This window comes from Coregonus clupeaformis, chromosome 23, assembly GCF_020615455.1.
Source record: "Coregonus clupeaformis isolate EN_2021a chromosome 23, ASM2061545v1, whole genome shotgun sequence".
NCBI lineage: Eukaryota > Metazoa > Chordata > Actinopteri > Salmoniformes > Salmonidae > Coregonus > Coregonus clupeaformis.
The window spans coordinates 40,729,864-40,752,858 of NC_059214.1; the positions used below are offsets into that span (position 1 = coordinate 40,729,864).

The following is a 22,995-nucleotide window of genomic DNA, read 5'->3' on the forward strand; positions in this document are numbered from 1 at the left end:
TTCGCTACACCCGCTATAACATCTGCTAAACACGTGTATGTGACAAATAAAATTTGATTTGATCCATCAGTTTTCTCCTATCACTGCCATTAAACTCTAACAGATTTAAAGTCACCATTGGCCTCTTGGTGAAATCCCTGAGCAGTTTACTTTCTCTCCATCAACTGAGTTAGGAAGGATCCCTGTATCTTTTTATTGTCTGGGTGTATTGATACACCCTCCAAAGTGTAATTAATAACTTCACCATGCTCAAAGGGATATTCAATGTCTGCTTCTTTGTTTTTTACCCATCTACCAATAGGTGCCCTTCTTTGCGAGGCATTGGAAAACCTCCCTGGTCTTTGTGGCTGAATCAGTTTTTGAAATGTACTGCTCGACTGAGGGACCTTACAGATAATTGTATGTGTGGGGTACGGAGATGAGATAACAATCATGTTAAAAACTATTAGTGCACACACAGTGAGTCCATGTGACTTCTGTGACTTATTAAGCCCATTTTTACTCCTGAACTTATTTAGGCTTTGCCATAACAAAGGGGTTGAATACTTATTGACTCAAGACATTTCAGCTTTTCATTTTTAATTAATTTGAAAACATTTCAAAAAACATTATTCCACTTTTACGTTATGGGGTATTGTGTAGGCCAGACAAAAAAATCTCAATTTAATCCATTTTAAATTCAGGCTGTAACACAACAAAATGTGGAAAAAGTCAAGGGGTGTGAATACTTTCTGAAGGCACTGTATCTGTGGCATAGCAACATCATGTGAATAGAATGAGTAGAATATAATGAATAGGTGGTTTTTAACTGATGAAGGATACTGTAGTCCAGAGACCCAGGCGGTGGTGCGGTATAACCCCAGCGGCGTTCCACTCTCAGAGCAGTGCCAGGTGAGGTTCTTGTCCTGTCCTGTACTAAGGACCCACTCCATCTCCAACACAAACAGCACCACTGTCACTTTGCCCTGGTGGGCTGACAAAGAAAACACACACACACACTTATGAAAGACATAATGTCATTATAATAAACAGATAACAAATACTAATAAATATGACCAAACATTGTCAAAAATAGTATACAGTAGATGGACTGGTGTTCTTTGCATCCTCAGTCTTAGTTTATTGCTTCTAGAGGTATGCAGATAAAACCAAGTAAAGTGCCATGAACAGAAAAAAACATTATTTTGTCAGGTTTAATCCCTTCCTGCCATTGACCGGAGTCAGCTGAGTCACAGAGAGAACACAGCCTGTGCCTACACTTCCCTTCTCACCCTGATAGGTCCTTTCTGGGGTCATCTTGTTGTAGTCTTCAGACAGGATGAACTCCTGAAACACAGGAAGTATGTCTCTCACTGGTTTTCCCAAGAAATAGCACAATATTTATTTGATATGGACATACTTTTGGGTCAAAATTACCCAACGCTTAAAATTACCTTACGATAAGCAAAAAGGGAAGTGCTTAGCTTTATTAAATTATATCCATGTTATTTTTAGACAGGCTATTTTTTCTGCAAATAAATCCCACACTCATACACATAATAACAAACGGTTTTACAGCAACCCGTGCCTACACCTCCAAAGAGATCACCAATTACAAAAATGTGAGGGCATAAATGTGAGTGCTATGAAAAAGTATTTGCCCCCTTTCTAATTTTCTCTACTTTTGCATATTTGTGATACTGAATGTTATCAGATCTTCAACCAAAACCTAATATTAGATAAAGGGAACATAAGTGAACAAATAACACAACAATTACATATTTATTTCATAAACAAAGTTATGCAAAACCCAATTCCCCTGTGTGAAAAAGTAATTGCCCCCTTACACTCAATAACTGGTTGTGCCACCTTTAGCTGCAATGACTCCAACCAAATGCTTCCTGTAGTTGTTGATCAGTCTCTCACGTCGCTGTGGAGGAATTTTGGCCCACTCTTCCATGCAGAACTGCTTTAACTCAGTGAAGTGTGGGTTTTCAAGCATGAACTGCTCGTTTCAAGTCCTGCCACAACATCTCAATTGGGATTAGGTCTGGACTTTGACTAGGCCATTCCAAAACTTCCAATTTGTTGCTTTTTTAGCAATTTTCATGTAGACTTGATTGTGTGTTTTTGATCATTGTCTTGCTGCATGACCCAGCTGCGCTTCAGCTTCAGCTCACAGACGGATGGTCTGACATTCTCCTGTAGAATTCTCTGATACAGAGCAGAATTCATGGTTCCTTCTATTAAGGCAAGTCGTCCAGGTCCTGAGGCAGCAAAGCATCCCCAAACCATCACACCACCACCACCATGCTTGACCTTTGGTATGATGTTCTTACTGTGGAATGCAGTGTTTGGTTTTCGCCATTGCAGCTGGAGTCATTGCAGCTAAAAGGTGGCACAACCAGTTATTGAGTGTAAGGGGGCAATTACTTTTTCACACAGGGTAATTGGGTGTTGCATAACTTTGTTTATGAAATAAATGAAATAAATATGTAATTGTTGTGTTATTTGTTCACTTATATTCCCTTTATCAAATATTAGGTTTTGGTTGAAGATCTGATAACATTTAGTATCACAAATAGGCAAAAGTAGAGAAAATTAGAAAGGGGGCAAATACTTTTTCATAGCACTGTGTAACCCGCTTAAATGTTCCCAGTGAAACAGCCTGAGTGACCAAGCCACTCCTGAAGATGAGGCATATTTATTATCCCGGTGTTGATTGATCCACCTAACTGCTTACCCAATCATGCAAGAGATTACTCAGAGATGCACACCCTCTGGGAGTATCAATCAGTGCTGGGTGTCAGGAGAAGCAAAGACTCAGAGAGAGTAACACACAGTAGCTACTCAGTGACCCGCTGATGTGAAACATGAAACCATGACAACCAGCCCAACCTGACCAGCCCCCAATCTGACCCTGGCACTGGGGTATGAGCTTTGGTAGGCCTGTGTGTCAGGGTTGAGGCTGGATGCTTGGTATAAAAAGGTACAGTGCATTCAGACTTTTTCCACATTTTGTTACCTTACAGCCTTATTCTAAAATGGATTAAAATCGTTTTTTTCCTCATCAATCTACACACAATACCCTATAATGACAAAGCAAACCGTTTTTTTTGTAATTTTTGCAAATGTATTAAAAATAAAAGCAGAAATACCTTATTTACATAAGTATTCAGACCTTTTGCTATGAGACTCGAAATTGAGCTCAGGTGCATCCTGTTTCCATTGATCATCATTGAGATGTTTCTACAACTTGGAGTCCACCTGTGGTAAATTCAATTGATTGGACATGATTTGGAAAGGCACACACCTGTCTATATGAGGTCCAACAGTTGACAGTGCATGTCAGAGCAAAAACCAAGCCATGAGGTCGAAGGAATTGTCCGTAGAGTGCCGAGACAAGATTGTGTTGAGGCACCGATCTGGGGAAGGGTACCATCAAATATCTGCAGCATTAAAGGTCCCTAAGAACACAGTGGCCTCCATCATTCTTAAATGGAAGTTTGGAACCACCAAGACTCTTCCTAGAGCTGACTGCCCGGCAAAACTGAGCAATTGGGTGAGAAGGGCCTTGGTCAGGGAGGTGACCAAGAACCTGATGGTCACTCTGACAGAGCTCCAGGAAGGACAACCATCTCTGCAGCACTCCACCAATAAGGCCTTTATGGTAGAGTGGCCAGATGGAAGACACTCCTCAGTAAAAGGCAAAGGACAGCCCGCTTGGAGTTTGCCAAAAGGAACGTAAAGGGCTCTCAAACCATGAGAAACAACATTCTCTGGTCTGATGAAACCAAGATTGAACTCTTTGGCCTGAATGCCAAGCGTCAAGTCTGGAGGAAACTTGGCACCATCCCTACGGTGAAGCATGGTGGTGGCAGCATCATGCTGTGAGGATGTTTTTCAGCGGCAGGGACTGGGAGACTAGTCAGGATCGAGGGAAAGATGAACGGAGCAAAGTACAGAGAGCTCCTTGATGAAAACCTGCTCCAGAACACTCAGGACCTCAGACTGGGGCGAAGGTTCACCTTCCAACAGGACAACGACCCTAAGCACACAGCCAAGACAACGCAGGAGAAGCTTCGGGACAAGTCTCTGAAAGTCCTTGAGTGCAGAGCCCGGACTTGAACCCGATCAAACTTCTCTGGAGAAGCCTGAAAATAGCTGTGCAGCAATGCTCCCCATCCAACCTGACAGAGCTTGAGAGGATCTGCAGAGAAGAATAGGAGAAACTCCCCAAATACAGGTGTGCCAAGCTTGTAGCGTCATACCCAAGAAGACTTGAGGCTGTAATCGCTGCCAAAGGTGCTTCAACAAAGTACTGAGTAAAGGGTCTGAATAATTATGTAACGGTGATATTTCAGTATTTCTTCTTTTTATTTTTTCTAAAAACCTGTTTTTGCTTTGTCATAATGGGGTATTGTGTGTAGATTGATGAGGGGGGAAAACTAATTAATCAATTTTAGAATAAGGCTGTAATGTAACAAAATGTGGATACTTTCCGAATGCACTGTATGTGACGCCAATACATGAGGAGTGTAAGTTAGACAACAGAAATTGTCACTTACAGAGATGGTTCCATTTTCCATTCCCACAGACAGCCTCCTGGTCTCTGGATTAAAGGACATACAGGAGCAAGAAGCTACGAAAGAAAGGAATGACAAGTCTAAGACAATTGTGCGTGTATATAAGTGTGTGGAGGCAACAAGGCACCCAGCAGGATGTTAAAATGAAATATAGCCTAACTGGTTGTTTACTTTATTAAAACTGGAACAGATGCTAAAACAGATTCCATACAGACAGAATAGCTGACGACTGCTCACAAAATGAGGCCAATGGAGTTGCTTGGCCTAGATGCTTAACTCCATGCATGCATAAGTAGCTAACGAGAGATGAGTACTCACCTGGCATAGTGTGGTATATGCTGGGCCAGTACTGGCCACTGTCTCTCTTCAGCCATATCCGGATCGTCCTGCGGGTCAAATAAGGACATTCTGGGTTATGTATGGGTCGGGACTATCAAACTGCTGTAGGCACTATTCCCCCCCTGTGCAGTTGCAAACTTTGGTAACGGAATTACAGTAAAATCTCCCTCAGGTTTTTATGCGACCATGTTTTCCAAAAACTCTTAAATATCTGCTCTGAATTAAGATTCAAAAGATGTCTGCTGAAAGAATGAGGTGTCAGCTATAACATGGCACCTTGAGTTTGAAAAAAATGATGTTGAGATGTTTCTGTGACTAGAACTTTGTGAAGCATTTATTTGGGCTGCAATTTCTGAGGCTGGTAACTCTAATGAACTTATCCTCTGCAGCAGAAGTAACTCTGGGTCTTCCATTCCTGTGGCGGTCCTCATGAGAGACAGTTTCATCATAGCGCTTGATGGTTTTTACGACTGCACTTGAAGAAACGTTTAAAGTTCTTGAAATGTTCCATATTGACGGACCTTCATGTCTTAAAGCAGTGCTTCTCAATTATTTTCTGTTACGCCCCCCCCTAGGAAGTAAACATTTCGCGCCCCCCAACTCTCCGCCACGACTGTAAATAGTATCATTTGTCTATAAATTGTTATAAGTACACCTCTGCATAACATTGTATCCTTATTAACATTAAAGAAAACAAAAAAAGAAAAAAGAAAGAAATAACTTTATTAACATTGTTTTTTAGCATGTAACAGAAAATACTTAAAGTGCATCTATTTGCCTGAAAAAAAAAATATTATTCCAGCCTTATTTAAACTGTAAACATTTTTTGACCATTTGATACTGAAAAATAAAATAAAATATAATCAATAAATAATCAATTCAAATTGATCAGCAACATTAACTCAAGAGCACAATATATGAAACACTGACCTATAAAACAAAAATGAATAAAACAATTTCTGCTGATTTTTTTTTATCAAAATGAGGAAGTCAGGATTAATGGCTACAATGAGCACGTTTTGCAGTGCACAGCTTTTCGAAGCGGGGTTTGAAGCATGATACTGCAACTCTCAGCTCCTGCTCAATGTTTAGCTGGGACCTGTACTTGGTCTTCAGTGCAGCAACAGCAGAGAAGCCAGTCTCACAAAGATAATATGTTGCAAGAGGAAGAAGTATGCCCTAAGAGTGGATACTGCCTCTCTACACTCCAGAATTCACTTTGTGTCTGTGATGTGAACCTCAGTCTCAATGTGGAGTCAGACGTCATATCAATGAACTGGTCCTCCTCTGCAGAGCTGAAACCAGTTGGAGCTGGTGCATTGAAAGGATCTCTCACCCAGTCATATTGGGAACTGTTTTCAGGGAAGTACTTTTTAATGAATCCCATCAGTGATGAAATATGCTCCTTAATATATGGAATCACTGAGGTGGCATCATAGTCAGTAGTGTCAACAAATTCATGCAGGTTCTCGAATGAATCAGTATTTCCTTCATCAAGTCGCCTGCCCCACATTGCAAGCTTTCGAGTGAAAGAGCTGATCTTGTCTGTGACCTGAGGGAGGTGTTTATCTTTCCCTTGAAGCTGTAGATTTAGTTCATTTAGCTTTCCAAATATGTCACTCAGGTAGGCCAGTTTTGCCAGGAAGTTCTCGTCACTAAATATTTCTGCAAGGTCATACTTGTGCTCCTGCTCCGAAAACATTCTTATCTGCTCTCTGAGCTCAAAAACTCAGGACAAGACTTTTCCTCATGACAGCCACCTTGCTTCACTGTGAAACAGCACAGCTTGATGTTCAGCTCCCATCTCCTCACAGATAGCAGAGAAGACTCTTGTTTTTAGTGGTCTGGTCTTTATAAAATTGACCTACAATGTCAGTCACAACCTCACTTAATTCAGAGGAAAGGTGCATTGATGCCAGTGCTTCTCTGTGTATAACACAGTGTGTCCACTCAGCATTAGGTGAGGCCTTCTTGATGAGTGCCCAAAGTCCTTTTCTCATCCCTGCCATGGTCTGTGCACCATCACTGCAAACACCAATGCAGTTCTCCCACTTTAGCCCATTCTCAGTCAGGAAGCACTCCAGCATTTTGAATAGCTCTTCAGCTGTGGCTCTGTCTCTGACATAATTACAAAAAAGTAGATCCTCACACAGGGAGTTTGTCATGTCAAAACTTACATAAGCGATAAACAAACAGTCTTTGTTGCTGTCAGTTGCTTCATCGAACTGTAAGGCAAAACGTTTGTCTTTGAGTTTATCTACCAGCTGTTCTTTAAGATCGTTAGCAATGTCATTTATACGTCTGGCGACAGTGTCATTGGACAGAGGGATAGTTTTTATTTTTGCAGCACTTGCGTCATCCAGCATGACAGAGACCATGTCTAATGCTGCAGGCAGTATCAGCTCCTCTGCTATGGAGTGTTTTTTTTGTTGCACTGAGCAATTTGGTACACCACCTTATATGATGCTAACAGTGCTCGCTGGTTTACTGAAGTAGCATTCACAAAGCGGGACGATTATTGGCAATATTCGGCACGTTTTCGCTGAAAAAACTCAAGCGGCTTATCAGCATGATTGGGGTGTAATGTCTAAGTGACGCCTTAATTTATTTGGCTTCATGCTGTCCGCTGCCAACATTTTTAGACACAGTAAACATACCGGTCTTTCCTCGTCTCCCACCGTAGTCACAGTGAAGCCAAGCGCTACATACGCTTCGTCATATTTCCTCGTCTTAGCTTTCGGGAGACTTACGTTTGTCTCATTATCTCCGTCTCTCTCCGCCTTTCTTTTCATCCCTGTTAAATATTTTTCAATGGTGTCTCTTAAGGGTTTGTTACCTGCACTTCATATCTCCTGCTCTGTGCTGTGTGCTCGTTCGGTGCAAAAAAACCCTACTCCCTGCGGCAAAAAAAAGCATGTTCCCCGGGGTCACAGGGGGGCGCGCCCCACTATTTGAGAAGGACTGTCAAAGTAATGACGGACTGTCTTTTCTCTTTGCTTATTTGAGCTGTTCTTGCCATAATATGGACTTGGTCTTTTACCAAATAGGGCTATCTTCTGTATACCCCGCTACCTTGTCACAACACAACTGACTGGCTCAAACGGATTAAGAAGGAAAGAAATTCCACAAATTAACTTTTAACAAGGCACACCTGTTAATTGAAATGCATTCCAGGTGACTACCTCATGAAGCTGGTTGAGAGAATTCCAAGAGTATGCAAAGCTGTCAAAGGCAAAAGGGTGGCTACTTTGAAGAATCTCAAATAGAAAATATATTTTGATTTGTTTAACACTACTTTGGTTACAACATGATTCCATATGTGTTATTTCATAGTTTTGATGTCTTCACTATTATTCTACAATGTAAAAAATAGTACAAAATAAAGATAAACCCTTGAATGAGTAGGTGTGTCTAAACTTTTGACTGGTACTGTATATACATTTGCAAAAAATTCAAAAAACCAGTTTTTGCTTCGTCATTATGGGGTATTGTGTGTAGATTGATGAGAGGAAAAAACAATTTAATCCATTTTAGAATAAGGCTGTAACATAACAAAAAGTGGAAAAAGTCAAGGGGTCTGAATACTTTCCGAATGCACTGTATATATCCTAGCCTACCTCTTTCAGGTAATAAATTAAATGCAGTATTAGCCTTATATTGAGCTAATTAATGATGGGTTATGTATTATATGCTTCTAACTTATAGCCTGTCTCTTGCGCAATACGCAACCACCTGTGCTCTGCTGGCCTCTCCTTAAAAAACACTCCTTAGCTCTTGGTGTCCAATGCAGGAACAGCTAGACTAGAATAGCTTGCTGGACATCTTTTTTTTTTTTTACATTTCTTATACCAATATACTATTAGAAGAGAGATGCAAGCTCTTTTTTGCAGAATTTTACATACAGCAGCCAATAGGCTATAGCAGTTATTTATTCAGACCCATAACCATTCAATCTTCGTGAAGAGAAGTGAAAGCATTCTGCATCTAATACTAATCCAATATTATTCAAGGATGCCATTAGAATGATGAAGATAAGGACAACGAAACTTATTTCATTTAACTGTTGAAAGCGAGGAAGGAATGAAGCAACAATAGAGAAAGAGGTGTTAGGCTAATAACATTAGGGGAAATATTGATGGACTGTCATATCTCTTTGCTTATTTGAGCTCCTCTTGCCATAATATGGACTTGGTCTTTTACCAAATAGGGCTATCTTCTGTATACCACCCCTGCCTTGTCACAACACAACTGACTGGCTCAAACGGATTAAGAAGGAAAAAAATTCCACAAATTAACTTTTAAGAAGGCACACCTGTTAATTGAAATGCATTCCAGGTGACTACTTCATGAAGCTGGTTGAGAAAATGCCAAGAGTATGCAAAGCTGTCAAAGGCAAAAGGTGGCTACTTTGAAGAATCTCAAATATAAAATATATTTTGATTTGTTTAACACTTTTTTTGGTTACTACAGGATTCCATATGTGTTATTTCATAGTTTTGATGTCTCACTATTTTCTACGAAGTAGAAAATAAAGAAAAACCCTTAAATGAATAGGTGTTCAAAAACTTTTGACCGGTAGTGTATATAATATATACAGTTGAAGTCGGAAGTTTACATACACCTTAGCCAAATACATTTAAACTCAGTTTTTCACAATTCCTGACATTTAATCCTAGTAAAAATTCCCTGTTTTAGGTCAGTTAGGATCACCACTTTATTTTAAGAATGTGAAATGTCAGAATATTGGTATGATTTATTTCAGCTTTTATTTATTTCATCACATTCCCAGTGGGTCAGAAGTTTATATACACTCAATTAGTATTTGGTAGCATTGCCTTTAAATGGTTTAACTTGGGTCAAACGTTTCGGGTAGCCTTCCACAAGCTTCCCACAATAAGTTGGGTGAATCTTTGGCCATTCCTCCTGACAGAGCTGGTGTAACTGAGTCAGGTTTGTATGCCTCCTTGCTCGCACACGCTTTTTCAGTTCTGCCCACAAATTTTCTATAGGATTGAGGTCAGGGCTTAGAGATGGCCACTCCAATACCTTGACATTGTTGTCCTTAAGCAATTTTCCCACAACTTTGGAAGTATGCTTGGGGTCATTGACCATTTGGAAGACCCATTTGCGACCAAGCTTTAACTTATTGACTGATGTCTTGAGATGTTGCTTCGATATATCCATATAATTTTCCTTCCTCATGATGCCATCTATTTTGTGAAGTGCACCAGTCCCTCCTGCAGCAAAGTACCCCCACAGCATGATGCTGCCACCCCCGTGCTTCACGGTTGGGAGCAATTTCCAAACGCCTGAAGGTACCACGTTCATCTGTACAAACAATAGTACGCAAGTATAAACACCATGGGACCACGCAGCCGTCATACCGCTCAGGAAGGAGACGCGTTCTGTCTCCTAGAGATGAACATACTTTGGTGCGAAACATGCAAATCAATCCCAGAACAACAGCAAAGGACCTTGTGAAGATGCTGGAGGAAACAGGTACAAAATTATCTATATCCACAGTAAAACGAGTCCTATATCGACATAACCTGAAAGGCCGCTCAGCAAGGAAGAAGCCACTGCTCCAAAACCGCCATAGAAAACCCAGAGGAAGGAAAATTATGTGGATATATTGAAGCACCATCTGAAGACATCAGTCAGGAAGTTAAAGCTTGGTCGCAAATGGTCTTCCAAATGGCCAATGACCCCAAGCATACTTCCAAAGTTGTGGTAAAATGGCTTAAGGACAACAATGTCAAGGTATTGGAGTGGCCATCACAAAGCCCTGACCTCAATTCTATAGAACATTTGTGGGCAGAACTGAAAAGGCGTGTCTGAGCAAGGAGGCCTACAAACCTGACTCAGCTACACCAGCTCTGTCAGGAGGAATGGGCAAAAATTCACCCAACTTATTGTGGGAAGCTTGTGGAAGGCTACCCGAAACGTTTGACCCAAGTTAAACAATTTAAAGGCAATGCTACCAAATACTAATTGAGTGTATGTAAACTTCTGACCCACTGGGAATGTGATGAAAGAAATAAAAGCTGAAATAAATCATTCTCTCTACTATTATTCTGACATTTCACATTCTTAAAATAAAGTGGTGATCCTAACTGACCTAAAACAGGGAATTTTTACTAGGATTAAATGTCAGGAATTGTGAAAAACTGAGTTTAAATTTATTTGGCTAAGGTGTATGTAAACTTCCGACTTAAACTGTATGTATATACAGCTCTGGAAAAAAATGAAGACATCTCTACATACAGTGTGGAGAACAAGTATTTGATACACTGCCGATTTTGCAGGTTTTCCTACTTACAAAGCATGTAGAGGTCTGTCATTTTTATCATAGGTACACTTCAACTGTGAGAAATGGAATCTAAAACAAAAATCCAGAAAATCACAATGTATGATTTTTAAGTAATTAATTTGCATTTTATTGCATGACATAAGTATTTGATACATCAGAAAAGCAGAACTTAATATTTGGTACAGAAACCTTTGTTTGCAATTACAGAGATCATACGTTTCCTGTAGGTCTTGACCAGGTTTGCACACACTGCAGCAGGGATTTTGGCCCACTCCTCCATACAGACCTTCTCCAGATCCTTCAGGTTTCGGGGCTGTCACTGGGCAATACGGACTTTCAGCTCCCTCCAAAGATTTTCTATTGGGTTCAGGTCTGGAGACTGGCTAGGCCACTCCAGGACCTTGAGATGCTTCTTACGGAGCCACTCCTTAGTTGCCCTGGCTGTGTGTTTTGGGTCGTTGTCATGCTGGAAGACCCAGCCACGACCCATCTTCAATGCCCTTACTGAGGGAAGGAGGTTGTTGGCCAAGATCTCACAATACATGGCCCTATCCATTCTTCCCTCAATACGGTGCAGTCGTCCTGTCCCCTTTGCAGAAAAGTATCCCCAAAGAATGATGTTTCCACCTCCATGCTTCACGGTTGGGATGGTGTTCTTGGGGTTGTACTCATCCTTCTTCTTCCTCCAAACACGGCGAGTGGAGTTTAGACCAAAAAGCTATATTTTTGTCTCATCAGACCACATGACCTTCTCCCATTCCTCCTCTGGATCATCCAGATGGTCATTGGCAAACTTCAGACGGGCCTGGACATGCGCTGGCTTGAGCAGGGGGACCTTGCGTGCGCTGCAGGATTTTAATCCATGACAGCGTAGTGTGTTACTAATGGTTTTCTTTGAGACTGTGGTCCCAGCTCTCTTCAGGTCATTGACCAGGTCCTGCCGTGTAGTTCTGGGCTGATCCCTTACATTCCTCATGATCATTGATGCCTCACGAGGTGAGATCTTGCATGGAGCCCCAGACCGAGGGTGATTGACCGTCATCTTGAACTTCTTCCATTTTCTAATTATTGCGCAAACAGTTGTTGCCTTCTCACCAAGCTGCTTGCCTATTGTCCTGTAGCCCATCCCAGCCTTGTGCAGGTCTACAATTTTATCCCTGATGTCCTTACACAGCTTTCTGGTCTTGGCCATTGTGGAGAGGTTGGAGTCTGTTTGATTGAGTGTGTTGACAGGTGTCTTTTATACAGGTAACAAGTTCAAACAGGTGCAGTTAATACAGGTAATGAGTGGAGAACAGGAGGGCTTCTTAAAGAAAAACGAACAGGTCTGTGAGAGCCGGAATTCTTACTGGTTGGTAGGTGATCAAATACTTATGTCATGCAATAAAATGCAAATTAATTACTTAAAAATCATACAATGTGATTTTCTGGATTTTTGTTTTAGATTCCGTCTCTCACAGTTGAAGTGTACATACAGTGGGGAAAAAAAGTATTTAGTCAGCCACCAATTGTGCAAGTTCTCCCACTTAAAAAGATGAGAGAGGCCTGTAATTTTCATCATAGGTACACGTCAACTATGACAGACAAATTGAGGAAAAAAAATCCAGAAAATCACATTGTAGGATTTTTTATGAATTTATTAGCAAATTATGGTGGAAAATAAGTATTTGGTCACCTACAAACAAGCAAGATTTCTGGCTCTCACAGACCTGTAACTTCTTCTTTAAGAGGCTTCTCTGTCCTCCACTCGTTACCTGTATTAATGGCACCTGTTTGAACTTGTTATCAGTATAAAAGACACCTGCCCACAACCTCAAACAGTCACACTCCAAACTCCACTATGGCCAAGACCAAAGAGCTGTCAAAGGACACCAGAAACAAAATTGTAGACCTGCACCAGGCTGGGAAGACTGAATCTGCAATAGGTAAGCAGCTTGGTTTGAAGAAATCAACTGTGGGAGCAATTATTAGGAAATGGAAGACATACAAGACCACTGATAATCTCCCTAGATCTGGGACTCCACGCAAGATCTCACCCTGTGGGGTCAAAATGATCACAAGAACGGTGAGCAAAAATCCCAGAACCACACGGGGGGACCTAGTGAATGACCTGCAGAGAGCTGGGACCAAAGTAACAAGCCTACCATCAGTAACACACTACGCCACCAGGGACTCAAATCCTGCAGTGCAAGACGTGTCCCCCTGCTTAAGCCAGTACATGTCCAGGCCCGTCTGAAGTTTGCTAGAGTGCATTTGGATGATCCAGAAGAGGATTGGGAGAATGTCATATGGTCAGATGAAACCAAAATAGAACTTTTTGGTAAAAACTCAACTCGTCGTGTTTGGAGGATAAAGAATGCTGAGTTGCATCCAAAGAACACCATACCTACTGTGAAGCATAGGGATTTAAACATCATGCTTTGGGGCTGTTTTTCTGCAAAGTGACCAGGACGACTGATCCGTGTAAAGGAAATAATGAATGGGGCCATGTATCGTGAGATTTTGAGTGAAAACCTCCTTCCATCAGCAAGGGCATTGAAGATGAAACGTGGCTGGGTCTTTCAGCATGACAATGATCCCAAACACACCGCCCGGGCAACGAAGGAGTGGCTTCGTAAGAAGCATTTCAAGGTCCTGGAGTGGCCTAGCCAGTCTCCAGATCTCAACCCCATAGAAAATATTTGGAGGGAGTTGAAAGTCTGTGTTGCCCAGCGACAGCCCCAAAACATCACTGCTCTAGAGGAGATCTGCATGGAGGAATGGGCCAAAATACCAGCAACAGTGTGTGAAAACCTTGTGAAGACTTACAGAAAACGTTTGACCTGTGTCATTGCCAACAAAGGGTATATAACAAAGTATTGAGAAACTTTTGTTATTGACCAAATACTTATTTTCCACCATAATTTGCAAATAAATTCATTAAAAATCCTACAATGTGATTTTCTGGATTTTCTTTTCTCATTTTGTCTGTCATAATTGACGTGTACCTATGATGAAAATTACAGGCCTCTCTCATCTTTTTAAGTGTGAGAACTGGCACAATTGGTGGCTGACTAAATACTTTTTTTCCCCACTGTATGATAAAAATTACAGACCTCTACATGCTTTGTAAGTAGGAAAACCTGCAAAATCGGCAGTGTATCAAATACTTGTTTCCCCCACTGTATATATATATATACACATATACACACACACATTATTGGTTGTTGTGTGACATTACAGATGCTCATTCTACGTTGTTTAATATTCTCCCCATTGTTATTGATTACTGCATTGTTGGGTTTACAGATTGCAAGAAAGGCATTTCACTGTGCTTGTGCACGTGACATTCAAACTTGACAGATATCTTGCTTGTCTGGATGGCATCTTCTACACCTCTTCTGACAAATTAGTCTGTATATAATGTAAGTACACACACAGTTTAATGTTGTCTGAAAAGCACAGATGCTCATTCTGTTTTAGTTTGATATTAATAGGCATGTTTTTTTTTTGCACTTAAGATATGCACCTACTGTATGAAATATTTTATCTTTGCTGCCAAAAAAAAAAGGCCCAACCAAGAATCTATGTTTGGAAAGCGGTTTGTTGTGCACACATTTATGAACACTTACAATCTCACCTTTGCTAGAGTAGCTCAGGAAGGTTGGCTGCCACCACACACACACACACACTTTGTGTAGCCTAAGGGAGGGGTACGTCTAGTGAGTCTAGCATAGAAGGTGTGGGAGGAGTTGGAATGGAAATTTCCCCATTGAAAGTCTATGGCCTTTGGAATGCATTGAATTGTATGCATATATTGCTATGGTTTAAAAAGTAGAAACAGTATCAAAAATATTTTGTCAGGTAATCTAGTCTGAAGTAGTCTGTAATGTTTGTTTGGTGTCTCTAGCTCAAAGGTTTGTGAGCAGGAGAAAAATAATGAGTATGTTGAGTCGAATTACATAAGAGTTGCTGTTATAAGCACACTAAAGCCCTAAAAGTATACATCTGGTTAGTTCAGTAGCATATGTGTGTGATTAATTGCATTAGGTCAAAATAAATAACTTCGGTGGAAAAATACTAATTTGTCAATGAATGTCAACGATTTATTGTGTAAAACATGAAATATGTGCGTAACTATTTCATTTTAACATGCTCATTATATAACCCTGAATGTCATTTTGATAGGACATTCATATCTTGAGATATTTCAGTTTCTGTTTGTTAATCTGAGTCCATCGGTGTCATTTTTGGAAAACACTTTCCCTAGTGACCTTTTGAACCAGAATTCAGACAAACAAATTGTAGAATCTCAGCAATAGTAGGCTTACAGACATGAACAACGTGTACTATGATTCTGAGGGTCTGTTGTATCATTTGGTATGCTCAGTTCAAGCAATGTTTATTTTACCCCCCGCCACCCAACTACAGAGGACAAACATACAGTCGTGGTCAAAAGTTTTGAGAATGACAAGGATTGGTCTTCACAAAGTTTGCTGCTTCAGTGTTTTTAGATATTTTTGTCAGATGTTACTATGCTACAGTGAGGGAAAAAAGTATTTGATCCCCTGCTGATTTTGTACGTTTGCCCACTGACAAAGAAATGATCAGTCTATAATTTTAATGGTAGGTTTATTTGAACAGTGAGAGACAGAATAACAACAAAAGAATCCAGAAAAACGCATGTCAAAAATGTTATTAATTGATTTGCATTTCAATGAGGGAAATAAGTATTTGACCCCTCTGCAAAACATGACTTAGTACTTGGTGGCAAAACCCTTGTTGGCAATCACAGAGGTCAGACGTTTCTTGTAGTTGGCCACCAGGTTTGCACACATCTCAGGAGGGATTTTGTCCCACTCCTCTTTGCAAATCTTCTCCAAGTCATTAAGGTTTCGAGGCTGACATTTGGCAACTCGAACCTTCAGCTCCCTCCACAGATTTTCTATGGGATTAAGGTCTGGAGACTGGCTAGGCCATTCCAGGACCTTAATGTGCTTCTTCTTGACCCACTCCTTTATTGCCTTGGCCGTGTGTTTTGGGTCATTGTCATGCTGGAATACCCATCCACGACCCATTTTCAATGCCCTGGCTGAGGGAAGGAGGTTCTCACCCAAGATTTGACGGTACATGGCCCCATCCATCGTCCCTTTGATGCGGTGAGGTTGTCCTGTCCCTTTAGCAGAAAAACATCCCCAAAGCATAATGTTTCCACCTCCATGTTTGACGGTGGGGATGGTGTTCTTGGGGTAATAGGCAGCATTCCTCCTCCTCCAAACATGGCGAGTTGAGTTGATGCCAAAGAGCTCCATTTTGGTCTCATCTGACCACAACACTTTCACCCAGTTCTCCTCTGAATCATTCAGATGTTCATTGGCAAACTTCAGACGGGCATGTATATGTGCTTTCTTGAGCAGGGGGACATTGCGGGCGCTGCAGGATTTCAGTCCTTCACGGTGTAGTGTGTTACAATTGTTTTCTTGGTGTCTATGGTCCCAGCTGCCTTGAGATCATTGACAAGATCCTCCCGTGTAGTTCTGGGCTGATTCCTCACCGTTCTCATGATCATTGCAACTCCACGAGGTGAGATCTTGCATGGAGCCCCAGGCCGAGGGAGATTGACAGTTATTTTGTGTTTCTTCCATTTGCGAATAATCACACCAACTGTTGTCACCTTCTCACCAAGCTGCTTGGCGATGGTCTTGTAGCCCATTCCAGCCTTGTGTAGGTCTACAATCTTGTCCCTGACATCCTCGGAGAGCTCTTTGGTCTTGGCCATGGTGGAGAGTTTGGAATCTGATTGATTGATTGCTTCTGTGGACAGGTGTCTTTTATACAGGTAACAAACTGAGATTAGGAGCACTCCCTTTAAGAGTGTGCTCCTAATCTCAGCTCGTTACCTGTATAAAAGACACCTGGGAGCCAGAAATCTTTCTGATTGAGAGGGGGTCAAATACTTATTTCCTCATTAAAATGAAAATCAATTTATAACATTTTTGACATGCGTTTTTCTGGATTTTTGTTGTTATTCTGTCTCTCACTGATCAAATAAACCTACCATTAAAAGTATAGACTGATCATTTCTTTGTCAGTGGGCAAATATGCAAAATCAGCAGGGGATCAAATACTTTTTTCCCCTCACTGTATACTGAAGTATAATTACAAGCATTCCATAAGTGTCAAAGGCTTTTATTGACAATTACATTACATTTATGCAAAGAGTCAATATTTGCAGTGTTGACCCTTCTTTTTCAAGACCTCTGCAATCCGCCCTGGCATGCTGTCAATTAACTTCTGGGCCACATCCTGACTGATGGCAGCTCATTCTTGCATAATCAATGCTTGGAGTTTGTCAGAATTTGTGGGGTTTTGTTTGTCCACCCGCTGCTTGAGGATCGACCACAAATTCAATGGGATTAAGGTCTGGGGAGTTTCCTGGCCATGGACCCAAAATGTCAATGTTTTGTTCCCCGAGCCACTTAGTTATCACTTTTGCCTTATGGCAAGGTGCTCCATCATGCTGGAAAAGGCCTTGGTCGTCACCAAACTGTTCTTGGAAGGTTGGGAGAAGTTGCTCTCGGAGGATGTGTTGGTACCATTCTTTATTCATGGCTGTCTTCTTAGGCAACATTGTGAGTGAGCCCACTCCCTTGGCTGAGAAGCAACCCAACACATGAATGGTCTCAGGATGCTTTACTGTTGGTAGCGCTCACCTTGTCTTCTCTGGACAAGCTTTTTTCCGGATGCCCCAAACAATCTGAGCAAGCTCTGCACTGGTAGTGCCCCAATCCCACAGCTGAATCAACTTTAGGAGACGGTCCTGGCGCTTGCTGGAAATTCTTGGGCGCCCTGAAGCCTTCTTCACAACAATTGAACCTCTCTCCTTGAAGTTCTTGATGATCCGACAAATGGTTGATTTAGGTGCAATCTTACTAGCAGCAATATCCTTGCCTGTGAAGCCGTTTTTGTGCAAAGCAATGATGACGGCACGTGTTTCCTTGCAGGTACCATGGTTAACAGAGGAAGAACAATGATTTCAAGCACCACCCTCCTTTTAAAGCTTCCAGTCTGTTATTCTAACTCAATCAGCATGACAGAGTGATGTCGAGCCTTGTCCTCGTCAACACTCTCACCTGTGTTAACGAGAGAATCACTGACATGATGTCAGCTGGTATTTTTGTGGCAGGGCTGAAATGCAGTGGAAATGTTTTTGGGGATTAAGTTCATTTTCATGGCAAAGAGGGACTTTGCAATTAATTGCAATTCATCTGATCACTCTTAATAATATTCTGGAGTATATGCAAATTGCCATCATAAAAACTGAGGCAGCAGACTTTGTGAAAATTAATATTTGTGTCATTCTCAAAACTTTTGACCACGACTGTAGGTACAAGGTAAGCGTTTATGCAGGCAAACTTAAATCCGCTTTACCTCATTTCTATCAGCATGTCACATGTGCAACCAGAGGGGAAAAAACTTTAGCCCACCTTTCCTCCACACACAGAGACGCATACAAAGCTCTCCCTCACCCTCCATTTGGCAAATGTGACCATAATTCTATCCTCCTGATTCCTGCTTACAAGCAAAAACTAAAGCAGGAAGTACCAGTGACTCGCTCAATACGGAAGTGGTCAGATGACGTGGATGCTACGCTACAGGACTGTTTTGCTAGCACAGACTGGAATATGTTCCGGGATTCATCTAATGGCATTGAGGACTATACCACCTCAGTCACCGGCTTCATTAATAAGTGCATCGACGACGACGTCCCCACAGTGACCGTACGTGCATATCCCAACGAGAATCCATGTATTACAGGCAACATCAGAGCTAAAGGCTAGAGCTGCTAATCCGGACGCTTTTAAGAAATACCGCTATGCCCTCAGAAGAACCATAAAACAGGCAAAGCGTCAACACAGGACTAAGATTTAATCCTACTACACCGGCTCTGACACTCGTCGGATGTGGTAGGGCTTGCAAAATATTACAGAATACAAAGGGAAACCCAGCTGCGAGCTGTCCAGTGACGCGAGCCTACCAGACGGGCTGAATGCCTTTCATGCTCGCTTCGAGGAAAGCAACACTGAAGCATGCATGAGAGCACCAGCTGCTCCGGACGACTGTGTGATCACGCTCTCAGTAGCTGATGTGAGCAAGACCTTTAACCTCTATGGGATCGGTGTCCAGTATACAGGACGGTTGAGCTGACATGCGCTAATGTGATTAGCATGACTGTTGTAAATAACAGCAAACATTCCAGGACATAGACATGTCTTATATGGGCAGAAAGCTTAAATTCTTGTTAATCTAACTGCACTGTCCAATTTACAGTAGCTATTACAGTGAAAAATACCATGCTATTGTTTGAGGAGAGTGCACAACAACAGAAAACTTATCACGGCAACTGGTTTGATACATTCACCTCTGAAGGTAAATAATGTACATACAAATCAGTAATCTTGCTCTGATTTGTCATCCTAAGGGTCCCAGAGATCAAATGTTGCATAGTTTTGTTTGATAAAATCAATGTTTATATTCAAATGTAGGAACTGGGTTCTACAGTTTGAACCCCTGCTGTCTCTGGCTCCACACCCACCCGGCCATCTAGATGTGTGAAAGTTAGTGTATAAGCTATTGATCCATCATGTATGACATTCGTGGGAGTGTGTAAACTTACAGAAATGATATGGTAATACAAAATGTATGTCCTCTATAATTACAGTTGAAGTCGGAAGTTTACATACACCTTAGCCAAATATATTTAAACTCTGTTTTTCACAGTTCCTGACATTTAATCCCAGTAAATATTCCCTATTTTAGGTCAGTTAGGATCACCACTTTATTTTAAGAATGTGAAATGTCAGAATAATAGTAGAGAGAATGATTTATTTCAGCTTTTATTTCTTTCATCACATTCCCAGTGGGTCAGAAGTTTACATACACTCAATTAGTATTTGGTAGCATTGCCTTTAAATTGTTTAACTTGGGTCAAACATGTTGGGTAGACTTCCACAAGCTTCCCACAATAAATTGGGTGAATTTTGGCCCAATCCTCCTGACAGAGCTGGTGTAACTGAGTCAGGTTTGTAGGCCTCCTTGCTCGCACATGCTTTTTCAGTTCTGCCCACAGGTTTTCTATAGGATTGAGGTCAGGGCTTTGTGATGGCCACTCCAATACCTTGACTTTGTTGTCCTTAAGCCATTTTGCCACAACTTTGGAAGTATGCTTGGGGTCATTGTCCATTTGGAAAACCATTTGCGACCAAGCTTTAACTTCCTGACTGATGTCTTGAGATGTTGCTTCAATATATCCACATCATTTTCCTTCCTCATGATGCCATCTATTTTGTGAAGTGCACCAGTCCCTCCTGCAGCAAAGCACCACCACAGCATGATGCTGCCACCCTTGTGCTTCACGGTTGGGATGGTGTTCTTCGGCTTGCACGCATCCCCCTTTTTCCTCCAAACATAACGATGGTCATTATGGCCAAACAGTTATATTTTTGTTTAATCACACCAGAGGACATTTCTCCAAAAAGTACGATCTTTGCAAACCGTAGTCTGGCTTTTTTATGGCGGTTTTGGAGCAGTGGCTTCTTCCTTGCTGAGACAGAACGTGTCTCCTTCCTGAGCGGTATGATGGCTGCGTGGTCCCATGGGGTTTATACATGCACACTATTGTTTGTACAGATGAACGTGGTACCTTCAGGCGTTTGGAAATTGCTCCCAAGGATGAACCAGACTTGTGGAGGTCTACAATTCTTTTTCTGAGGTATTGTCTGATTTATTTCTATTTTCCCATGATGTCAAGCAAAGAGGCACTTGAAGGTAGGCCTTGAAATACATCCACAGGTACACCTCCAATTGACTCAAATGATTACAATTAGCCTATCAGAAGCTTCTAAAGCCATGACATCATTTACCGGAATTTTCCAAGCTGTTTAAAGGCACAGTCAACTTAGTGTATGTAAAACCCATTGGAATTGTGATAGTGAATTATAAGTGAAATAATCTGTCTGTTAACAATTGTTGGAAAAATTACTTGTGTCATGCTCAAAGTAGATGTCCTAACCGACTTGCCAAAACTATAGTTTGTTAACAATAAATTTGTGGAGTGGTTGAAAAACTAGTTTTAATGACTCCAACCTAAGTGTATGTGAACTTCAGACTTCAACTGTATGTGCTTGAAAACGTATCAATTAGGCATATTTTGGCAGACCTGATACAAAATTGTCCAGTATTGACATGCTTCACTGGATCAATCTGAAACTTTGCACACACAGTGCTGCCATCTAGTGGCCAAAATCTAAATTGCACCTAAACTGCAATATTATATTGTGGACTTTCTCTTGCATTTCAAAGACAATGGAACAAAATAATAAATAGAAAATGCATGCTTTTTGTTTGTATTATCTTTCACCAGATCTAATGTGTTCTATTTGCCTACATTAATTTCACATTCCACATATTTCCAAGTGTTTCCTTTAAAACTATCAATAATAGTCCCGTGTAGCTCAGTTGGTAGAGCATGGCGTTTGCAACGCCAGGGTTGTGGGTTCGATTCCCACGGGGGGCCAGTATGAAAATGTATGCACTCACTAACTGTAAGTCGCTCTGGATAAGAGCTTCTGCTAAAATGACTAAAATGTAATAATATACATATGCTTGCTTCAGGTCCTGAGCTACAGGCAGTTAGATTTGGGTATGTCATTTTAGGCGAAAATTGAAAAAAAGGGTCAGATCCATAAGAGGTTAAACAGGTCAATCTTCACAAGGGCGCGGGGCCAACCGGACTACAAGGACATGTCCTCAGAGAATGCGCGGACCAAATGGCAAGTGTCTTCACTGACATTTTCAACCTCTCCCTGACCGAGTCGGTAATACCTACATGTTTCAAGCAGACCACCATAGTCCCTTTGCCCAAGAAAGCGAAAATAACCTGCCTAAATGACTACCACCCCGTAGCACTCACGTCGGTAGCCATGAAGTGCTTTGAAAGGCTGGTCATGGATCACAACACCATCATCCTGGAAAACCTAGACCCACTCCAATTTGCATTCCGCCCCAACAGATCCACAGATGACGCAATCTCAATCGCACTCCACACTGCCCTTTCCCACCTGGACAAAAGGAAAACCTATGTGAGAATGCTGTTCATTGACTACAGCTCAGCGTTCAACACAATAGTGCCCACAAAGCTCATCACTAATCTAAGGATCCTGGGACTAAACACCTCCCTCTGCAACTGGATCCTGGACTTCCTGACGGGCCGCCCCCAGGTGGTAAGGGTAGGCAACAACACATCTGCCACAGTGATCCTCAACACGGGGGCCCCTAAGGAGTGCGTGATTAGTCCCCTCCTGTACTCCCTTTTCACCCATGACTGCGTGGCCAAGCACAACTCCAACCCCATCATTAAGTTTTCTGACGACACAACGGTGGTAGGCCTGATCACCGACAACGATGAGACAGCCTATAGGGAGGAGGTCAGAGACCTGCCAGTGTGGTGCCAGGACAACAACCTCTCCCTCAACGTGAGCAAGACAAAGGAGATGATCGAGGACTACAGGAAAAGGAGGGCCGAACACACCCCCATTCACATGTGGAGCAGGTCAAGAGTTTCAAGCTCCTTGGTGTCCACATCACCAACAAACTATAATAGTCCAAACACACCAAGAAAGTCGTGAAGAGGGCACAACAACACCTTTTCCCCCTCAGGAGACTGAAAAGATTTGGCATGGGTCCCCAGATCCTCAAAAAGTTATACAGCTGCATCATCAATAGCATCCTCCTGACCGGTTG

The 22,995-nt window shown here is 41.7% G+C and overlaps 1 protein-coding gene across 3 annotated transcripts in view; it reads right to left on the minus strand.

The window, feature by feature from the left end:
- LOC121536945 (WD repeat and FYVE domain-containing protein 2) overlaps positions 1 to 22,995 on the minus strand; it is an 86,475-nt gene that overhangs the window by 61,963 nt on the left and 1,517 nt on the right. For all 3 annotated transcript variants that reach the window (XR_005994929.2, XM_041844614.2, XM_041844615.1), the window contains exons 2-5: positions 4,884 to 4,951; positions 4,548 to 4,621; positions 1,272 to 1,326; positions 823 to 973 (exon numbers count right to left, since the gene is read on the minus strand). Coding sequence is in view for 2 of the 3 variants with exons in the window: in XM_041844614.2 (XP_041700548.1) it covers positions 823 to 973; positions 1,272 to 1,326; positions 4,548 to 4,621; positions 4,884 to 4,951 (348 nt within the window). In the remaining variant the exon portion in view is untranslated. The remainder of the gene's footprint in view (positions 1 to 822; positions 974 to 1,271; positions 1,327 to 4,547; positions 4,622 to 4,883; positions 4,952 to 22,995) is intronic.